Source organism: Tachyglossus aculeatus, chromosome 16 (genome assembly GCF_015852505.1).
Source record: "Tachyglossus aculeatus isolate mTacAcu1 chromosome 16, mTacAcu1.pri, whole genome shotgun sequence".
Lineage (NCBI taxonomy): Eukaryota > Metazoa > Chordata > Mammalia > Monotremata > Tachyglossidae > Tachyglossus > Tachyglossus aculeatus.
The window spans coordinates 4,812,234-4,832,606 of NC_052081.1; the positions used below are offsets into that span (position 1 = coordinate 4,812,234).

General features: G+C 53.6%; 1 protein-coding gene across 5 annotated transcripts in view; it reads right to left on the reverse strand.

The window, feature by feature from the left end:
* Positions 1-741: 741 nt before the first annotated feature.
* The window catches only part of ADCY10 (adenylate cyclase 10), a 41,241-nt gene continuing 21,609 nt past the window's right edge, over positions 742-20,373 (reverse strand). For 3 of the 5 annotated variants that reach the window (XM_038757795.1, XM_038757797.1, XM_038757793.1), the window contains 16 exons: positions 19,559-19,698; positions 17,400-17,528; positions 16,057-16,335; positions 15,349-15,639; positions 14,957-15,026; positions 14,084-14,315; positions 12,904-13,008; positions 9,617-9,792; positions 8,789-8,945; positions 6,161-6,365; positions 5,975-6,071; positions 5,082-5,197; positions 4,197-4,314; positions 3,238-3,433; positions 2,948-3,136; positions 742-1,204 (listed from right to left, as the gene is read on the reverse strand). In XM_038757795.1, the coding sequence (XP_038613723.1) occupies positions 959-1,204; positions 2,948-3,136; positions 3,238-3,433; positions 4,197-4,314; positions 5,082-5,197; positions 5,975-6,071; positions 6,161-6,365; positions 8,789-8,945; positions 9,617-9,792; positions 12,904-13,008; positions 14,084-14,315; positions 14,957-15,026; positions 15,349-15,639; positions 16,057-16,335; positions 17,400-17,528; positions 19,559-19,698 (2,746 nt within the window). In that variant the 3' untranslated portion in view covers positions 742-958. The remainder of the gene's footprint in view (positions 1,205-2,947; positions 3,137-3,237; positions 3,434-4,196; positions 4,315-5,081; positions 5,198-5,974; positions 6,072-6,160; positions 6,366-8,788; positions 8,946-9,616; positions 9,793-12,903; positions 13,009-14,083; positions 14,316-14,956; positions 15,027-15,348; positions 15,640-16,056; positions 16,336-17,399; positions 17,529-19,558; positions 19,699-20,373) is intronic. The other 2 variants (XM_038757798.1, XM_038757796.1) reach the window with 2 other exon arrangements.

Genomic DNA, 20,373 nt, shown 5'->3' on the forward strand with positions numbered 1-20,373 from the left:
GGAGCGTTTGCCTCAGAAAGGCGGTGGGCGCAGTCGGAGGCTCTCTGGTTGCATCTGGGTTTTGGACCGCAGACTGTGAACCTGCTGTCGGGTAGGGACCGTCTCTATATGTTGCCAACTTGGACTTCCCGAGCGCTTAGTACAGTGCTCTGCACACTGTAAGCGCTCAATAAATACGACTGAATGAACGCAGGCGCTGGGGGCCGGCTGCCCAACCCAGGAGGCTGCCAGCTCTCTGAGGAGCCTCGCGTCCAGGCCTGTCGATGGAGAATCCGGCCGAGAGCGAAGCCTTCCCGGGGTTCCGGAAGAAGGAAGGAGAGGTTTCCACGATGGGTGGGTGGCACAGTGGACAGAACACAGGACTAGGAGTCAGAAGGTCGTGGGTTCTAGTCGCGGCTCAGCCACTCGTCCGCTGGGTGAACTTGGACGACTCACTTCACTTCTCTGTGCCTCAGTTACCTCAGCTGGGGATCGAGACTGTGAACCCCACGTAGGACGGGGACTGCGTCCAACTCAACCGGCTCGAATCGACCCCAGCACCTGGCACATAGTAAGCGCCTGACAAATACCACCGTCACTATTATTACCGCCGCGACGGAAGCCGCTGGGGACACCCCGAGAGACATTCCTCCTCCGTCCTCCGGGCCAATCCCGGGACCGGAAGGCCGGAGCCCTGAGGAAGGGGGAGAAGCTTTAGGGTGGCAAGGTCGGACGCTTTGTCGAGGTAAACCTGCTCCCCGCTTTATTTGCCACGCCCGGGGGTGGGGGGTTGCGGGGAAGGGGCTCGGGGCCAGGATGGGGACGTGGGCGGTGACTCCTCGGGCCCCTCACCCTTTCCCGCTGGGACCATTTGGCCTGGCGTGAGAGAAGGCCCTCGCCAAGGAGGCTGAAGCCGGGCCAGCGAGAGGCAGGCCGGCGCAAGCGGGGAAGGGGCGGATGCCCGCCCGGCGGGCTCGTCTCAGTCGGGTGCCATCCTGTAGGACTGCAGCAGGTGGTTCAAATCCAGGGAGCTGCAGGCGGCCTTGTGCCGCGGCTGGAAGTTGCGGAGGGGGTTGTCGGCCGACGTGATCTTCATCAGGAACTTGTTCTGCTCGATCTCCTCCAGGTTGATGCGGCCCGTCAGCACCTCATCCCACAGCGGCAGGTTCAGGACCGTCTGGAGCCAGTGATCGTCGCCGGGGTCCTTGCCGGAGTACCACCACTTCTGGGCCGGGACGGGGGAGGAAGGAAAGGCGGTGGGCGGCAGGGGCGGTGGGCCCGGGGGCACCCGGGACGAGGCCGGGCCCCCCTCGCCTTGGGGAATCCTCAGCCAAGGGCTTCGAAGCCCGGGCGAGTGGCCGCCTATTTGTGGCCTCAGAGCACCCACCCCCTGCCATGCTGCTGCCCCTCCTTTTTATGGTATTTGCTACTACGCGCCAGGCACTGCACTAAGCACTGGGGTAGATACAAGCTAATCCGATCAGACCCTGTCCCATACGGGGCTCACAGTCTTAACCTCCACCTCCGAGAAGCAGCTTGGCTCAGTGAAAAGAGCCCGGGCATGGGAGTCAGAGGTCGTGGGTTCTAATCCCGGCTCCGCCACTTGTCAGCTGGGTGACTTTGGGCGAGTCACTTAACTATCCCGGCTCTGCCAGCTGTCAGCTGTGTGACTTTGGGCAGTCACTTAACTTCTCTGTGCCTCAGTTACCTCATCTGGAAAATGGGGGGTTAAGACTGTGAGCCCCCCTTGGGACAACTGATCACACTGTAACCTCCCCAGCGCTTAGAACAGTGCTTTCTAAGCAAATAGTAAGCGCTTAATAAATGCTATTATTATTATCCTCTGTGCCTCAGTTACCTCATCTGTAAAATGGGGATTAAGACTGTGAACCCCACGTGGGACAACCTGATCACCTTGTGTTCCCCACCCCCCAGCACTTAGAACCGTGCTTTGCACATAGTAAGTGCTTAACAAATGCCATCATTACTATTATTATCATTTTTTACAGATAAGGGACCTGAGGCCCAAAGAAGTGAAGTGCCTTGCTTGACGTCACAGAGCAGACGAGCAGCGGAGTCTGGATTAGAACCCAGAGCCCACTGACTCCCACTAGGCCACACTGCTTCTATTTCTCTAAAGCACCCTCTCCTTGTCCTGAAGGAGCTGGGGGGGCTGGAGGGCCTGGACCCCACAAAACTGCCCTGCAGAGCCATTGGAGAGGGGCAAAATCTAGGACCAGAGTGGAAGAGGGAGGAAGAGGAAAATCATAAAGTGTTTAAGAGTTTGCTATGTGCTAAACTCTGGGGTGGATTCATGGTAATGAAATCGGACAGTCATCCCTGTCCCCCACAAAGCTCACAATCTAGTATAGATCCATTTTAGAGAAGAGGAAACTGAGGCCCAGAGAGGCTTGGTCACCCAGCAGGCCAGTGGCGGAGCGGGGACTCGGACCCTGGTCACCTCACTCCCAGTCCCGTGCTTAAGCTCCTGATGAGAAGGGAGAGATCGTACTCATTGAGCACTTACTGTGTGCAGAGCACTGTACTAAGCAGTTGGGAAAGTACAATACAGCAATAAAAAGAGACAATCCCCGTCCACAATGAGCTCACAGTCTAGAGCGGGGGAGACAGACATCAATTCAAATCAACTGGCATCAATATAAACAAATAAAATTACAGATATAGTTAAATAAGTGCCGTGGGGGGGCAGGGAGGGGGGGAAGCGCTCAACAAATACCACAGTTATTATTATTATTATACCCTCTAGACCGTAAGCTCATCGCGAGAGTAAAACAGACTCTCCCAAGTGCTTAGTACGGTGCTCTGCTCCCAGTAAGCGCTCAATCAACCCGATCGGCTGACTCAGGCCGGCAGATACACAGACACGCGTGTCCCTCGCCCGCACGTACACCCACACCCCTTTCTCTCCAGGAAATGGCGGTGGAGGAGGGGAGAGAAGGGGACTGACCTTGCTGAGGTTCAGCCAACACTTCTCCAGGAGGTTTCCGTGGGCCTCGCAGAGCTGCAGGGCGGTGGTGAGGAAGAGTTGGCAGTTCTCCCCGTCCCCCATGAGGATGCACACGTAGGCCATGAGGTGATAGATGCGTGGGTGGAAGATGGGACCGGTAGTACAGCGAGATACCAAACTCTCCAGGCTCTGCGGGGGGCACGGCGGTGGGGGGACCGTGAGGGCCGAGGGCGGTGGCCCGGCGTCGCCGGGGGGTGACCGCGGGCCGCCCCGGCCGCGACCGGCCTCACCTTGAGGAGCTCGACGCCGCTGTCCTGGGCGTTGGGCGCCTGCTCCTCGATCTGCCTCTGCAGGAACAGGACCTGGCACTCCAGGAAGCGGGAGAAGCCCTGGCAGTAGAGCACGGACGCCGTCTTCCTCGTCACCAGCTTCTTGGCTCGGTTGAAGAACTCCCCGAAGCTCTCCCAGTCCTGCAGCCTGGCATACCTGCCCGGCGGGCCCGGAGGATCGGCTCGCTTAGGCTCTGCCCCCTGCCCCCGTGCCCACCCTCCCTTAAGGGCCGTGTCCGCCGGCACCCCAGGACCACTTTCAGTCGGTCGGTCAGCCAGTCTTATTGAGCACTTCTGTGTGCCGAGCACTGTACTTAGTGCTTGGGAGAGGACGACAGAACAATAAACAGATACATTCCCTGCTCACAACGCACTTACGGTCTGGAGGGGGAGACAGACATGAATAGAAATAAATAAATGATGGATATGGACATAAATGCTGTGGGACTGGGACGGGGGATGAGTCAGGGTGGCGCAGAAGGGAGTGGGAGAGGAGGAAAGGAGAGTTTAGTTAGGGAAGGCCTCTTGGAAGCCTTCAATAAGGCTTTGAAGGTGGAGAGGAATTGGCTGTCGGATCTGAAGAGGGAGGGCGTTCCGGGCCGGAGGTGGGACGTGGGGGAGAGGTCGGCGGCGAGATAGACGAGGTCAAGGTACATGAGGAGGTTGGAATTAGAGGAGCCAAGTGTGCGGGCTGGGTTGGAGGAGGAGAGCAGCAGGGTGAGGTAGAGGGGGCAAGGGGATTGAGGGCTTTAAAGCCAATCGCCAGGACTTTCTGCTTGATGCGGAGGTGGATGGGCAACCGCCGAAGGGGGCTTCCGCTCAATCGGCGGTATCGATTGAGCGCTTTGGTAGACACATTCCCTGCCTGCGGGAAGCTGCCAGTCTCGAGGAGGGCAGGGGCTGCAGGGTAGGCCCGGTACCAGATTGCGATAGCGGAATAGAGTCCCATCATGATGCCGCTGTGAAATTTGAGGATATTGCTGTCGTCGTTCTGGGTGGTGAAGCCCAGGCACTCATCGAAGGGCCGGTAAATGAAGCCTGCACCAGGCGCAGAGGGGCAAAGCGAGAATCAGCAGGGACGTCCCGCCAACCGACCTTCTCCGCGGACTCAAGATTGTTCTCCCGTCCTCTTAGGCTGCGAGCTCCCCAAGAATCACTGGGATATTTTTGTATGTGTCACACAGTGAGCCAAGCCCCAGGGTAGATACTAGATCCCATTGTTGGGTAGGGTTTGTCTCTGTTGCCAAATTGTACTTTCCAAGTGCTTAGTACAGTACTCTGCACACGGTAAGCGCTCAGTAAATACAACTGAATGAATGAATGAATGAATCAGGTCCCCCGTGGGGTACATAAGTCTAAATAGGAGGGAGAACAGGGACTGAATCCCCGTTTTGAGGATGAGGAAACTGAGGCACAGAGGAGTGAAATGACTTTCCCATGGTCACACAGCAGGCAAGTGGCGAAGCCAGGATTAGAACCCAGGTCCTCCGGCTCCCAAGCCCGGGCTCTTTCCACCAGGCCACGCTTGCTTCCCATGTTGGACAGGGACTGTGTCTAACCTGATTATGTTGTATCCAGCTCAGTGCCGGGCATATAGTAAGCGCTTAAATCCCACAACGATCATGTCTGGGATGCCACCCCGCTCCCTCTGCCCTGGTCAGCCAAAGCTGAACCTGCTGAAACTGGGGTGGCAGTTCTCCTTCTCCCTCCCCCTCTTCATCCCGCCCAGAGGCTGCCCCCCACCCCCCATCCCTCGGAGAGGGCAGGGCCTCCCCGCCTCCTCGCCGGCGGCAAGGAGTCCTTACCGCCGTACAGGATGAGGTCCAGGCAGACGAAGTAGAAGAAGGCCTTGCTGATGATGTGGTCCTCGTTGACAGAAAGTTCCCATAGCCATTTCAACACCTGAATCAGATTCTTGTACCTACGGTGGGGGAGAGGGCAGCGGGGGACACCCTCTGGTCTGGCCCCTCGCCCACCAGAAGCTCCGGCCCGGCTGGAAATAGGACCCCCGGACCTCAGGTCCGTCGCCAGGGTGACCTCAGAAGATGCCTCCCTCATCCAAGGAGACACGGGGGCCGTGTCGTCACGGTCACTCAGTCTCCTACGTGGGTGCCCCATGGAGAGGCAGCTTCATAGCCCAAATGCCCAGGAGGTAGCCTCCAGCCCCCAGGCCAGGGAACAGTTGGGGGAAGCCCTTCTCCACTGTGGAGAAGGCTGGCGGGAGATTTAATAATAATAATTTGCTATTTGTTAAGCGCATGCTATATGCCAAGTACTGCACTAAGCGCTGGGGTAGATAAAAGCAAATCGGATTGGCCGTGGTGCCTGTCCTTCTTGAGGCTCACAGTCTCACTCCCCATTTTACAGATGAGGGAACTTAAGCACTGAGAAGTTTTCATTTGATCGTATTTATTGAGCACGTACTGTGTGCAGAGCACTGTACTAAGACCTTGGAAAGTACAGTTCAGCAATAGAGATAATCCCCGCCCATACCAGGCTTAGTGACTTGCCCAAGATCACACAGCAAACAGGTGGTAGAACCGGAATTAGGGCTCGTGACTTGTCAGGACCCGGCCTCCAGATGGGCAGGGCGACCGACCCACCGACCCGTTCTCTGGAGCTGCCTGGGCCGGCTGCGGGGAGCTCCCCACTCCACCCCGGGACGCCCCGGACCCCACTCCAGCCGGGGCGCGAATACCTGTTTTTCAGGAAGAGCGCCTTCGACAGTCTGCAGAGGACCAAGTAGTGCTTGTCGGGCCTCTTGAGCAGCCCCCACATCCTCTGGGCCTGGTAGCCTGCCGGGGAGATGGGGGGACGGGGGGTCGGGATGGTGCCGGGCTGCCCCAGAAGGGGGGGCGGGGAGGGAGGGGGCCGAGGGGCTCACCTAGCTGGATGGACAGGTCCAGGTAGCCCATCAAGTGCTTGATGTAGGACAGCTTGTCCGTCACCAAGGCGATGATCTCCACCCCCTTCCCCCTCAGCGGCAGTTGGAAGGTCCGCTCGATGGCCATGATCTCGTATTTGAACCAGATGCCCTGGTAGCCGGCCAGCTGGCTGTGCAGTGAGTAGTCCAGGAAGGCGGAGATGATCTGCCACGTCCCGGGGGGCCGGAGTCAGAGCCTCGGGCGGGTCCTCCGTCGGGGGGATTCGCCCCCTCTTCCCAGGATCCCCGGGGAGGGCACATGCAACGCCTCGGGCCTCAGTTTCCGGGCCTCACCCCGTCCCCTTCCCACGGTCCACGCGACCGTGTCCTCTGTCGACCGCTGCGGTCACGCCGTGATGGGCCCAGAGCATTCGTGGGGCGCAAACCGGAGTGTGGTGTGGATGGGGGCCCCGGCCCGTGCTCGCGGGAAAGTTGTCCTCAACCAGTATTTACTGAGCATATACCCGGGGTGCGGAGCACCGTACTAAGCGCTGGGGAGCATCCGATAGGAGACAGATCCCCGTCCTCAAGGAGCTGACAGTCTACTGTGTGCAGAGCACTGGGCTGAGCCCCTGAGAGAGGACAACGGTCGGGTTATACGATCCCTGCCCTGAAGGAGCCGGCAATCTAGAGGGGTAGATTAGTACAGTGCCAAGCGCTTAGTACAGTGCTCTGCACGTAGTAAGTGCTCAATAAATACGATTGATTGATTGGACGGACACTGAAATCCAAGGAGGAGGAAGAAATTGAGTGTGAAGGCGTGTGCATCGCTGTGAGAATGCAAGAGGAAATTGAAGGAGATACAAGTGTTCTGCACAGCCCCAATAAAGGCCATTGACTGATTAATCAGGGAAGGCCTCCTGGAGGGGATGTCTAATCCCAGCTACGCCACTTGTCTGCTGTGTGACCTTGGGCAAGTCACTTTGCTTCTCTGGGCCTCCATTCCCTCATCTGTAAAATGGGGGTTGAGATTGTGAGCCCCATGTGGGACAGGGACTGTGTCCAACCCGATTTGCTTGAATACACCCCAGCGCTTAGTAATAATAATAATAATAATAATGGTACTTGTTAAGCGCTTACCATGTACCATGTACAGTGCTAAGCGCTTAGTACAGTGCTCTGCACATAGTAAGCGCTCAATAAATACGATTGATTGATACCAAGCTCTGTTCTAAGCACTGGGGCAGATCCAAGGTGATCAGGTTGTCCCACGTAGGGCTCACAGTCTTAATCCCCATTTTACAGATGGGTAACTGAGGCCCAGAGAAGTGAAGTGACTTGCCCGAAGTCACACAGCTGACAAGTGGTGGAGATGGGATTAGAACTCATGACCTCTGACTCCCAAGCCCACGCTCTTTCCACTAAGCCACGCTACTTCTCAAGTACAGTGCCTGGCGCACAGTAAGCGCTTAACAAATAGAGAAGCAGCGTGGCTCGGTGGAAAGAGCCCGGGCTTGGGAGTCCAATCCCGGCTCCGCCACTTCAATCATCAATCAATCAATCAATCGTATTTATTGAGCGCTTACTGTGTGCAGAGCACTGTACTAAGCGCTTGGGAAGTACAAGTTGGCAACATATAGAGACAGTCCCTACCCAACAGTGGGCTCACAGTCTAACTTGCCAGCTGTGTGACTTTGGGCAAGTCACTTCACTTCTCTGGGCCTCGGCTCCCTCATCTGGAAAATGGGGATGAAGGCTGTGAGCCCCCACCCCGTGGGACAACCTGATCACTTTGTAACGTCCCCAGTGCTTAGAACAGTGCTTGGCACATAGTAAGCGCTTAATAAATATCATTATTATTATTATTATTAAAAACCACAATTATTATTGTTATTCAATCAACCGTATTTATTGAGCGCTTACTGTGTGCACAGCACTTTACTAAGCGCTTAATCATTAATAATAATAATAATTAATAATATTATAATCTATTAATAATATAATTATTATATAATTATTATAATATATTTAATATTATTATTATTATTATTGTTAGGAGGGTTTTGAAGTTGGAGAGGGAGCTGTGGTCTGGCAGTGGTGAAGAGGGGAGGGGAGTCCAGGCAGGAGGGGGGGCGAGAACGAGGGGCTCGAGGCAGGAGATGAGAATGAGGCGCCGTGAGGAAACTACCACCGGTCGCCCTCCAGACCCGGCCCCTGCAACCCCCTGAGGTCGTGACCTCCTCCAAGAAGCCTTCACAGACCAAGCCCCCTTTTTCCTCAGCTTCCCCTCCCTTCCGCGCCACCTCGACTTGCTCCCTTTGCTCACCTCCCCTTATGTATAGATCTATAATTCTTATAGATAATTAATTATCTATACTTATGTATATATCTATAATTCTATTTATTTACACTGAGGCCTGTTCACTTGTTTTGATTTGTCTACAGCCATAATTCTATTTATATTGATTTCCGTTTACTCGTTTTGATGTCTGTCTCCCCCTTGTAGACCGTAAGCCCGGGGTAGGGGGGGATTGGCTCTATGGCTGAATGGTACTTTCCAAGCGCTTAGTACGGGGCTCTGCGCACAGGAAGCGCCCAATAAATACGACTGAATGAATGAATAAATGAATGAATGAAGGGCAAACCTACCTGAAAGTCATCCTGGGATTCCAGGGCGGAGTTGACCTGCATCATGGCAGCCAGGTGGGCGAAGTATTTGCAGTAGAAAGTATAGTCTAGGCTGTAGATCTGCCACAGCAGGGAGAGGCAGCGTGTCTGCTGGTACAGCTGGGCCAGCCTCTTCTTCCTGCTCCCAGGAGGCAGACCGCCAACCCATCGCTCAGTCAATCCATCAATCAATCAATCGTATTTATTGAGCGCTTACTGTGTGCAGAGCACTATACTAAGCACGTGGGAAGTCCAAGTTGGCAACATCTAGAGACGGTCCCTACCCAACAGTGGGCTCACAGTCGAAAAGCTCCGTCTAAAAGCTCTACATACGCTCAGTCATCATCATCAATCGTATTTATTGAGCGCTTACTGTGTGCAGAGCACTGTACTAAGCGCTTGGGAAGTCCAAGTCGGCAACATCTAGAGACAGTCCCTACCCAACAGTGGGCTCACAGTCTAAAAGGGGGAGACAGGGAACAAAACCAAACATACTAACAAAATAAAATAAATAGAATAGATATGTACAAGTAAAATAAATAAATAACTAGAGTAATAAATATGTACAAACATATACACATATAAACAGGTGCTGTGGGGAAGGGAAGGAGATAAGATGGGGGGATGGAGGGGAGGATGAGGGGGAGAGGAAGGAAGGGGCTCAGTCTGGGAAGGCCTCCTGGAGGAGGTGAGCTCTCAGCAGGGCCTTGAAGGGAGAATGTCGGGCATCCTTGGCAATGGTTTCGGGGGCTATCACCCCACCTCCACCGGAAGCGGGCAAGGTCCCCCTGCCCCGGCTGGGCCTCTTACCCGGGCGGGGGGCTCTCTTCGTTGGGCTGGTTCAGGTAAGCATAATGCCGGGTTTTCTCCACGTGGGTCTGCAAGAACACCGACACGCAGTTGTACGGGAAGACCCGGTCCAGCAACTTGAGGGCCTTTCTCAGCATCTTCCTGGCCAGGACCATCTGGCCCATGTTGAAGCAGACCTGTCCATTGGGCGAGGAAAGGGAGGAAAAAGACCGTCAGCGCCTTCCTCGGTCCCTGGGGGCGGGGGGTGAGGGCGGAGGGTGGGCCGTAGTCAATCAATCAATCAGTCAATCGTATTTATTGAGCGCTTACTGTGTGCAGAGCACTGGACTAAGCGCTTGGGAAGTACAAGATGGCAACATATAGAGACAGTCCCTACCCAACAGTGGGCTCACAGTCGTCTCTAATGATGCCAACTGTGGTATCGTGGGGCCTACTGGAAAAAGCCCAGGCCTGGGAATCGCAGGACTTGGGTTCTAATTCCAGCTCTGCCGCTTGCCAACCGTACGACCTAAATCAATGGTATTTAGTGAGCGTTTACTATGTGCAGAGCACTGCACTAAGCGCTTGGGAGAGTGCAATAGAATGAGCAGACATGGAATGAGCTTACAGTTTAGAGAAATGAGGTGGTTTGCCTAAGATCACACTGCAGGGAAGTGGTGGAGCGGGGATAAGAACCCAGGTCCTCTGATTCCCAGCCCCAGGCTCTTTCCACTAGGCAGTCCCTCTTGGCCTGGGACGATTCAACTCCTAGCTATGGCTCTGGGCCTCGAGTGGATGGCCCATGGTGAACCCAGCTGCTACCAAGGGAAGAAGGGTCTGAGTCTGAAGGAAATCCCATTTGGCTCGAAGCGAAGCCCGGGTTAGGGAGGTCAAAGACTTGAGAAGCCACACAGCAAACCTCACTGTGGCACCGTGGAGCTGAGCAGCTTCTCCTCATCCGCGGCCAGTCGGTGCCCGGCCGGGCCCTTAGAGGGCCCAGGGTCAGGGTCCGGCCTCCAGCCACCCTCGCCAACCCCCCGACCTCCTGGAGGGAATCAAGAGTGCAGACAAGGGCCAGGAGGGAGAGTTCCCACTCCCAAAGAGGAATGGGAAAGGGGGCCCTTCTCTCGGAGCAGCTGGGATTCATCTCCCTTCTCTCTTTTTTAAGGATTGTGCCCAAGGTCTCGTAAAATGATCAGTTAAATTTGGAGAAAGAGGGAGACCTGAGTTGCCTTTTCCTTCCCGGGAAGAGGAAGGAGGCTGGGACTTAGGCCTGGGGCTGGTTGGTGCGTTAGCAGCCTAGCTTAGTGGAAAGGGCATGGGCTTGGGAGTCAGAGGACGAGGTTTCTAATCCCGGCTCTGCCACTTGTCTGCTGTGTGACCTTGGGCAAGACACTTAACTTCTCTGTGCCTCAGTGACCTCAACTGTAAAATCGGGATTAAGATTGTGAGCCCCACGTGGGACAACCTGATTACCTCGTATCTTCCCCAGAGCTTAGAACAGTGCTTGACAAATACCTTTATTATTATTAGCTTTGGGGAGGTTAGTAGGGTATGGGGGTAAGGGCCTCCATCCTCTCCGGCAGCCCTCATTTACCCTGGTCGTTGGCTGGGTCATGAGTGAGGAAGCTAGACTGTAAGCTCGTTGTGGGCAGGGCGTATTGTTTATTGTTCTAGTGTCCTCTCCCAAGTGCTTAGTACAGTGCTTTGTACACAGTAAGCACCTGTACACACCTGTATATATATATATATGTTTGTACATATTTATTACTCTATTTATTTATTTATTTATTTTATTTGTACATATCTATTCTATTTATTTTATTTTGTTAGTATGTTTGGTTTTGTTCTCCGTCTCCCCCTTTTAGACTGTGAGCCCACTGTTGGGTAGGGACTGTCTCTAGATGTTGCCAATTTGTACTTCCCAAGCGCTTAGTACAGTGCTCTGCACATAGTAAGCGCTCAATAAATACGATTGATGATGATGATGATGAGTAAGCGCTCAATAAATATGACTGAGAGAAGGAATGAGTGAGGCGCTTTGACTCCTTCAGGCCACTAGGGGGCCATCCTGCGCTGAACGGCTCCCGTACCGTAAACTCTCTAAAGGAGCCGCACTTCTCTTCCTCCCTCATTCCCTCCCTCCTTCCCTTCCTCCCTCCCTCCCACAGAGGGGACGGGGCCTGGAATACTAATGACGGCATTTATTAAGCGCTTACTATGTGCAATGCACTGTTCTAAGCGCTGGGAAGAGATCCTGGCTCCATCACTCAACCAGCCTACAGTCTACATTCTGATCACCCCCCGGGCCTGGAATGCCCTCCCTCTGCCCATCCGCCAAGCTAGCTCTCTTCCTCCCTTCAAGGCCCTGCTGAAAGCTCACCTCCTCCAGGAGGCCTTCCCAGACTGAGCCCCTTCCTTCCTCTCCCCCTCGTCCCCCTCTCCATCCCCCCATCTTACCTCCTTCCCTTCCCCACAGCACCTGTATATATGTCTATATGTTTGTACATATTTATTACTCTATTTATTTTACTTGTACATATCTATTCTATTTAATTTTGTTAGTATGTTTGGTTTTGTTCTCTGTCTCCCACTTTTAGACTGTGAGCCCACTGTTGGGTAGGGACTGTCTCTATATGTTGCCAATTTGTACTTCCCAAGTGCTTAGTACAGTGCTCTACACATAGTAAGCGCTCAATAAATACGACTGATGATGATGATGATCATCATCATCAACATCCTACAAGCACGACTATCTATGTGGAAGGAGACTGTTGTGGTTTCATTGGTGGCATTTCAGGAATATTGGAAGGAGAAGCAGCGTGGCTCAGTGGAAAGAGCCCGGGCTTTGGAGTCAGAGGTCATGGGTTCAAACCCCAGCTCCGCCTATTGTCAGCCATATGACTTTGGGCAGGTCACGTAACTTCTCTGTGCCTCAGTTACCTCATCTGTCAAATGGGGATTAAGACTGTGAGCCCCCCGTGGGACAGTCTGATCACCTTGTAACCTCTCCAGCGCTTAGAACAGTGCTTGGCACATAGTAAGCGCTTAATAAATGCCATTATTATTATTATCACTCCACAGTCGCACCCTCTTGTGGGCAAGAATGCTCCTGTTCGTTGTTGTAGTGTCCTCTCCCAAGCACTTAGTACAGTGCTGTGCAACCAGGAAGCGCTCAATAAATACGATTGAATGAATAAATTCCCCCTTCGATCCTGTTACATTGTTCTTTCGCCAGCACTTAATACAGTGCTCTGCTCACAGGGAAGCGCTTAATGAATACCATTGATGGACTGATTCCTCCTCACCTGGCCCTTCAGGCAGAAGAAAGTGGCTGCCTCGGACTGGTGGTAGATTTTTTTAGTCTTCAGCGATTTGATCAACTTCTCTCCTTCATTCAGATAGATGTAGGCCTGAAAGCAAGGTCAATCAGTCAGTCAATCATATTTACTGGCACTTCCTCTGTGCAGAGCACTGTACTAAGCGCTTGGGAGAGTACAATACAATAATAAATCGGTCAAGCGGGGTCAGACTCTTCTCCGGACCAAAAAAACCCCAACAAACACTCTAACTCTCTCTCTCGAGTCAAGGTGCCAGGCAAGAGGGGCAGTGCTTTGAGATGAGACAGGGACGGGACAAGAGTTTGAGACTGGCTGTTCTTGTTCCATTCGATGGTATTTATGGAGCGCTTCCTGTGTGTGGAGTTAAGCTCCTGGGAGAGGACAACATAGCTGAGTTGGTAGATACGTTCCCTGCCCACAACAAGCTTACAGGCCAGAGGATCCACACACTCTAACTCTCTCTCTTGAGTCAAGGTGCCAGGCAAGAGGGGCAGTGCTTTGAGATGAGACAGGGATGGGACAAGAGTTTGAGACTGGCTGTTCTTGTTCCATTCGATGGTGTTTACCGAGCGCTTTCTGTGTGTGGAGCTAAGCTCCTGGGAGAGGACAACATAGCTAAGTTGGTAGATACGTTCCCTGCCCACAACAAGCTTACAGGCCAGAGGATCAATTGTTCCACTACTGCAGCCGGCCGGCCCCTCAGCCACTTCCTCTCTACCTGGGCCGGCCTGGGCCGTAAAGGGGAGGGTGATGTTTCCAACGGACTCCACTGTAGGGGGGCTTCCTGACCTCGTGAGATGGGGGGCTCCGTCCTGCCCCCAAAGAGACCCCTCTGGCTACAATCCTGCGTCATCATCATCATCATCAATCGTATTTATTGAGCTCTTACTATGTGCAGAGCACTGTACTAAGCGCCTGGGAAGCACAAATTGGCGTCGGCCAGCAGAGGGGTCACCGTGGACGAACGAAGCCAACTATCACCCCATATCGGAAACCGGGCCTCATCTGGGCCTGGCCACCCCGATTCTGTCAAGAAGATGCACGGGGACCCCCAGAACGTGGGGCTCGGGACGGGAGGGTTCAGTCGGGGCGAACCGGAACTGTGGGAAGACGGTCCAGGGCGTTCCAGAGGTGAGAGGTCGCTTACCAAGTAGTTGTCGGACACGTTGATGTAGGCGGCTGCGACTTCCAGGTAGTAATACAGGGCCTTGCTCTCCTCACCCAGAGCCATGAAGTGGTAGGCGAGAGGCAGGACGACAGACTCCAGAATCTCGTGGCATTGGCAGGCTTCTATGGGGATGAGGTTTTCCTCGGGCGTCTTAATTTTTTCTAAAATTAAGTCAAAGAAAGCCAAGACCTTTCCTCCTATCTGTTCGGCGCTGTCCGAAAGGGGGAAGAAAACAAGAAGAAGAACAACTTATCATCACAACCTCTCGGCTGCCAACTCAACCAATCGATCATATTTACTGAGCGTTTACTGTAGACGTGTTCCCTGCCCACAAGGAGCTTGCAATCTAGAAGAGGGGTCAGACATAAAAATAAATGATGTACCTAAATGCCGTAGGGCTGAGGATGGGGTGAATAGCAAGTACTTAAAGGGTGCAAGTCACTCAGTCAGTCGTATTTATTGAGAGCTTACTGTGTGCAGAGCACTGTACTAAGCTCTTGGGAGAGGACAATAGAACAACAGTACAGCAAGATGCAGAGCTACAATGACCACCTCCAGAGCAGCTCCGGCTCTGCCTCTTGTCTGCTGTGTGACCCTGGACAAGTCACTTAACTTCTTCGCGCCTCAGTTCCCTCATCTGTAAAATGGGGATTAAGACCGTGAGTCCCACGTGAGGCAAGGGACTGTGTCCAACCTCATTATCTTGTATCTACTTCAGGGCTTAGAACAGTGTCTGGCACAGTCTTTCCATCCATACAATGAAGGCAATAAGCGATGCGAGGCCCTCTCGGTGGTTGGAGCCTGACTTCGATGTCTACTGCCAACTTGCAAAACTAGGCTACACCTCTGTACCTGAGATCTTCCAGAAAAACCTCAGATTTCTTCAGAGTCTTCAGTTTGGACGAGGAGCTGCGACTGTTCTCTGGAAAGGAAAAGAAAGAAGACCGTTTCCACCCTATAACACAACACAGCCTTGACATGGCTGAACCTCAAAAAAATGAGATGAGCTTATGAGATTAGACCATAAGGTCCTTTATTTAGAAGGAAAATATACATATTTGTTGAGTGCACACTACGTGCCAGGCACTGTACTGAGCGCTGGGGTAAATACAAGCGATTCGGGTCGGACATAGTCCCCGTCCCACATGGGGCGCACAGTTTTAATCCCCGTCCGTTCCCAGTTTGGGGCTCCCCTGCCTCGGGCGGGATGCGGGGCAGTTGCGGGTAGGAGGGCGGGTATTTACTGTGAATTCCATGAAGGTGAATCATCTTCTTGACCGTGTCCAGGTCTAAGGAGTTGAGGCGGATGTCCACGGTGTAGTGGTGGAAGGGGATGAAGTCCCCGTTGCCGCAGCGATCGCACTGGTGGGCGTCCTCCTCCAGGAAGCGGGCGCATTTCAGGTGCAGGGCCGTCTTCTGGTCCTTCAGCCAGAGCTCGTAGGCCGTCTTCTGCATTATCGGCTTGCAGAAGCACATGACGCTGCATTCGGTCACCTCGCTCTCCAGGTCCCGGATCTGCTCCTCTTCTCCGACCGCTGGAGAAAAATTGGGGGAGGTGGGCGGTTGGTGGGGAGGGTCAGAGGCTGTCATTTTTTTTTTTTAATGGCATCTGTTAAGCACCTACTATGGGCCGGTGCTGTATCGCGTGCCGGAGAGAAACAAGCTAATCAGGTTGGGCGCAGTCCGTGCCTCACATGGGCTCACAGACTTAATCCCCATTTTGCAGATGAGGAAACTGAGACCCAGAGAAGTGAAGTGACTGGCCCAAGGTCACACAGCTGATTAGTGGCAGAGGAGGAAGTAGAAGCCAGGTTCTTCTGACTCCCGAGACTGGGGTCTAGGCACTAGGCCACGCTGCTTCTCTTTTTGGCCTGCCAACCCGGGTGGGACCGTAGCCAGGGGAGACTTGGTGGGGGGTGTGTGTGTGTGAAAGGGGGAGGGACGTCACTTACCCCGCCCTCCTGGGGCCTTCAGGGCTATGGAACGGTAATGCACCTCGAAGGTGGAAGAGTGCTGGTTCATAACCGACCGGAACTCTTTTCTGTTGCGGAAATAGTAAAAGATGGACGATTCCACCAGGATGGCCAGGGCTTTGATCATCATCTTCATGTTCCAGCAAGGGAGGACCTCAAACAGGAGCTCCGTGCTGAAGGTCTGGCCGATGATGGCGGCACACCGCACTAGCATCTGGTGGGACAGGCTCATGCTGTCCAGCTGGACCAGGGAGATTTCTGCAGGGGGGGAGAATAACCCAACGGTCGGGAGCCAGCCCGCCCCCCTGCCCCGGACCCGCCTGGGCTAACGGCAATCCCCGTACTAGCCGGGGAGTCCACGGCAGTGGGTGGTGGGTGGGAGGCGGGGGGAAGGCCTGACAGGCCGTCCCCCTGTCACTCTTGGGTTGACTTGGCAATGGGCAAAGGACGCCATCACAGAGATGCCAATCGACGCCAGCACTAAGGGCGCCGTGACCGAGGCCAGTTGACAACATCACAAAAGACACCATCACAGAGGTCAGCTGATGATGTCACAAAGGAAGCCATCGCAGAAATCGACGACATCGCGAAGGAAGCTGACGCGGAGGCCGGTCGGTGACATCGTAAGGGGCGTCAACACAGAGACGCCCACCAGCATCACAAAGATGCCGATCTATGACCTCACAAAGAAAACCATCTCAGAGTTGCCATCGCAAAGAACATCGTCGCAGGCCAATCGACAGCATCACAGAGAAAGTCATCCCGGAGACCCCAGGCGATGACATTGCGGAGACCCAGATTTGAGGGTACAGAGGCAGGCAGCCTCTAACATACCCACACTGGTGAGGCCCAGTACTCACAGTCACTCAGGCGCACTTACACAGGATTCCACCTATTCAGAGAAACCAGTACGCCAAGGCAAATAGACAAACACATAGGATCCAAAGGCTAAAGTCCCAGAATTCACAGTATTCATGGCATTTGTCAGTCAAGTTTTCCTAACTCTTAAACTAGTCCTGTCATCCCACTCTCCACCCCTTCCCTTCTCCTCCCCAATCACCCCTCACCCCAACTCCCTTCCTGATGCCAGGTGAGGCCTCGCCCCACGCCCTAAGAATGGCCCTGATGGAAGAAACTGTCCATTTTAGGCTGCCCCGATGGCCGACCAAAAACGATTCTCTTGCTCCTCTCAGAACAGCGGCACCTTGGCTAAATCTTTTCGGGGCAGTAGAGGGAGTGGAGAAGGAAAGAAGAGAGGTGTGATGCCTAGCTTATTCCTGGGGCCAAGTTGTCTTGTCAGCCAGAGGCCATTGGTTCCTCACCTTTCAACGTCGATGGGGGAGACATGTTTTTCAGCCTGACGCCCTTTGTGAGGTCACAGACCTCGATGCCCTCGTCGATGTTGGGCAGAGGAAATAAGCCCACAATATGCTGGGGCTTGGTGAAATTTTCTGTGCGGGAAGGAAACAAGGAAGAGAGGTGAGAAGTCACGTTCGGGTCACTTTCCCTGTCGGGTACTGGACAACCGCTAAAGACCACTCCTTTGGCCGAAGGAGCTCAGGATCCGACCTGGGCAGACTTGAGTAACCCAAGTCTGACCCTTGACCTTGTGGGAAGAGGCTCTCTGTCCTGAAGCAGCGTAGCCCAGTAGAAAGAGCCCGGGCCTGAGAATCAGAGGATGCACATACCTTTAAATTATGTAGAATTACTTCTATTAATGTCTCTCTCCCCCTCTAGACTGTATGCTCATTGCAAGCAGGGAGAGTGTTCTACAGATTCTCTTGAATCGTCTTCTGTGAAGTATTAGGTCAGTGCTCTGCACACAGTAAGCGCTCAATAAATACCATTGATGATAATGATGATGATGCTAATGATTCTAATCCTGGCCCTGCCACCGGTCTGCTGCATGGTCTTGGGCAAGTTACTTAAACTTTTCTGTGCCTCAATTTCCTTATCTGTAAAATAGGGATGAAATTCACCTCCCTCCAACTTGAACTGTAAGCCCCACGTGCATATACCTTTAATTCTATTTGTACTTCCCAAGTGCTTAGTACAGTGCTCTGCACACAGTAAGCGCTCAATAAATATGATTGAATGAATGAATGAATATGGACTGTGTCCAACCTGATTATCTTGTATCCACCCCAGTGTTTAGAACACCGCTTGACACCTAGCAAGCCGTAACAATTATTACTATTATTACTATTATTATTATATTATTATGATTATCCCACCCCTGAAGGAACGGGGGTGGTGGAGAGAGGGGTCTATGGAAAAACCCTTCTCCCTCCAGAGTCCCCTTAGTGACCCCCTGCCCCTTTTCATGTCACTTCCCTGGCCACGGAGAGAACGTGGGGTGATTTGAGCAACATACTGGGAAAATCAGGGTATCAGTGAAGTTCCTGGCCTTCTGCTCGGAACTTCTTCCTCCTTCCACTCCACCAGACCCCATCCCTCCCCTCTCCCCATCTCCAGACAGCACCCAAAAGCCCACCTCCTCCAGCGGACCCCCACTTTTTTAAAAAATGGTATTTGTTAAGCCCTTACTGAGTGTCAATCGTTGTTCTAAACACTGGGGAAGACACAAGTTTATCAAGTTGGACATAGTCCACACACCACATGGGGCTCACAGACTATGCTGGAGGGAGGAGAACTGAATCCTCTTTTTACAGAAGAGGTAACTGAGGTACAGAGAAGTGGAAGTGATTTGCCCAAGATCACACATCAAGCAACTGGCAGGGCTGGGATTAGAACGCAGGTCCTCTGGCTCCCAAGCCCGGGCTCTTTCTGTCGGGCCACGCTGCTTCTCCACTCAGCCAGGCTGCTGCTCTTTCCTTTTCCTTACTAATTTCTGCCCGCCCCAGTGCAGCTTTATGTACAGCTCAGTTCACCTACTCCAGGTCTAGCCTTATTCATTTTTCCATTCACTTGCTTTTTCACGCCTCTGCTGCGACGAAGCAGCACAGTTTCTAGACTGTAAACTCGTTATGGGCAGGGAACGTGTCAGCCAATTCTGTCATATTGTACTCTCCCAAGCGCTTAGTACAGGGCTCTGCTCAGAGTAAGTGCTCAATAAATCCCCTTGATGAATTGATTGCTTCTCTCTTCCTACTGTGAACTTCTTGAGGGAGGGGAGTGGATCTTTGCCTGTTTATGGTACTCTGTGCCTGGGGCTGATCAGCTCTCCTGTTCAGAAATGTTCATGATACCCGCCTCAAGGGAAGAGTACCAGTTGGTGGGACCAGAGGCGAAGAGACTTAACTCCTCCGTGACTCCCAGGACTCTCTTTTTACTAAGCCACACTCCCCCTCTGACCCATCGACGGACTAGCGTATCGTGCCCTCCCCTGTGGCTCTGGGCAGAGCCGGTAAGTCGGCCCCACAGAGCCGCCCCACCGAAAGACCACCCTGGCAGAGGGGAGAGTGAGGCCCATTGCGTGTGGACCCGGTGCTGGGGGGGCCGCGGGGCCCGGGAGACTCACTGAACAGGACATCCCAGGTCACGTTCATCTTGATGTCCTCGTTCACCAAGGTGCGGAACAGAAGGACCTTGTGCCGGTCCAGGTTCTTCAACAGTTCCTCGCAGTAAAATGGAACCCCACAGCTCCCTTCCACCAGATACCTGCACCAGAAGCAAGTGGGGAACAGGGTTGGACCCCCAGGCCCAGTCCACCCTGGGGATTTACCTGGGAGGCTGGGGGGCTGGGGGGAGAGCCCCACCAGTCGTATTTTCTCAGTGGTTGGGGCAGGTGGGACCCGGGATGAGGAGAACTGCACCCCCTCTGACCTGCCACTAAGTGTGGCCTATTGGATAAAGCATGGGCCTGGGAACCAGAGGACCTGGGTTCTAATCCCAGCTCCGCCACTTGCCTGCCATGGGGCCCTGAGCAAGTCACTTCACTTCTCTGTGCCTCAGTTTCCTCAACTACAAAATGGGGACTTGATACCAGTTCTCCCTCCTACTTAGAATGTGAGCCCCACGTATCCGGCCTGACTAACTTGTATCTACCCTGGTCCGAGCTCTCCCCACGCTAGGGGGTCATACACTTGGCTCTTCCCCAGCCGACCAGCCCTCCTTCCCGTAGGGAGCCCAGGTCGCTTGGGTTCCCCTACCACCCTCAGCCAACTCCTCAAAAACCTCCAGCAATTGTCCATCCTCCTCTGCATCACACAGAAAGTCCTTACCATCAACTTTAAAGCAGTCTCTCCCCTTGTTCACCTAGTTTCTCTCCTATTCCAACGCAGCCCTCACACTTGGCTCCCCTAATGCCAACCTTCTCACCATCCTTCCATCTCG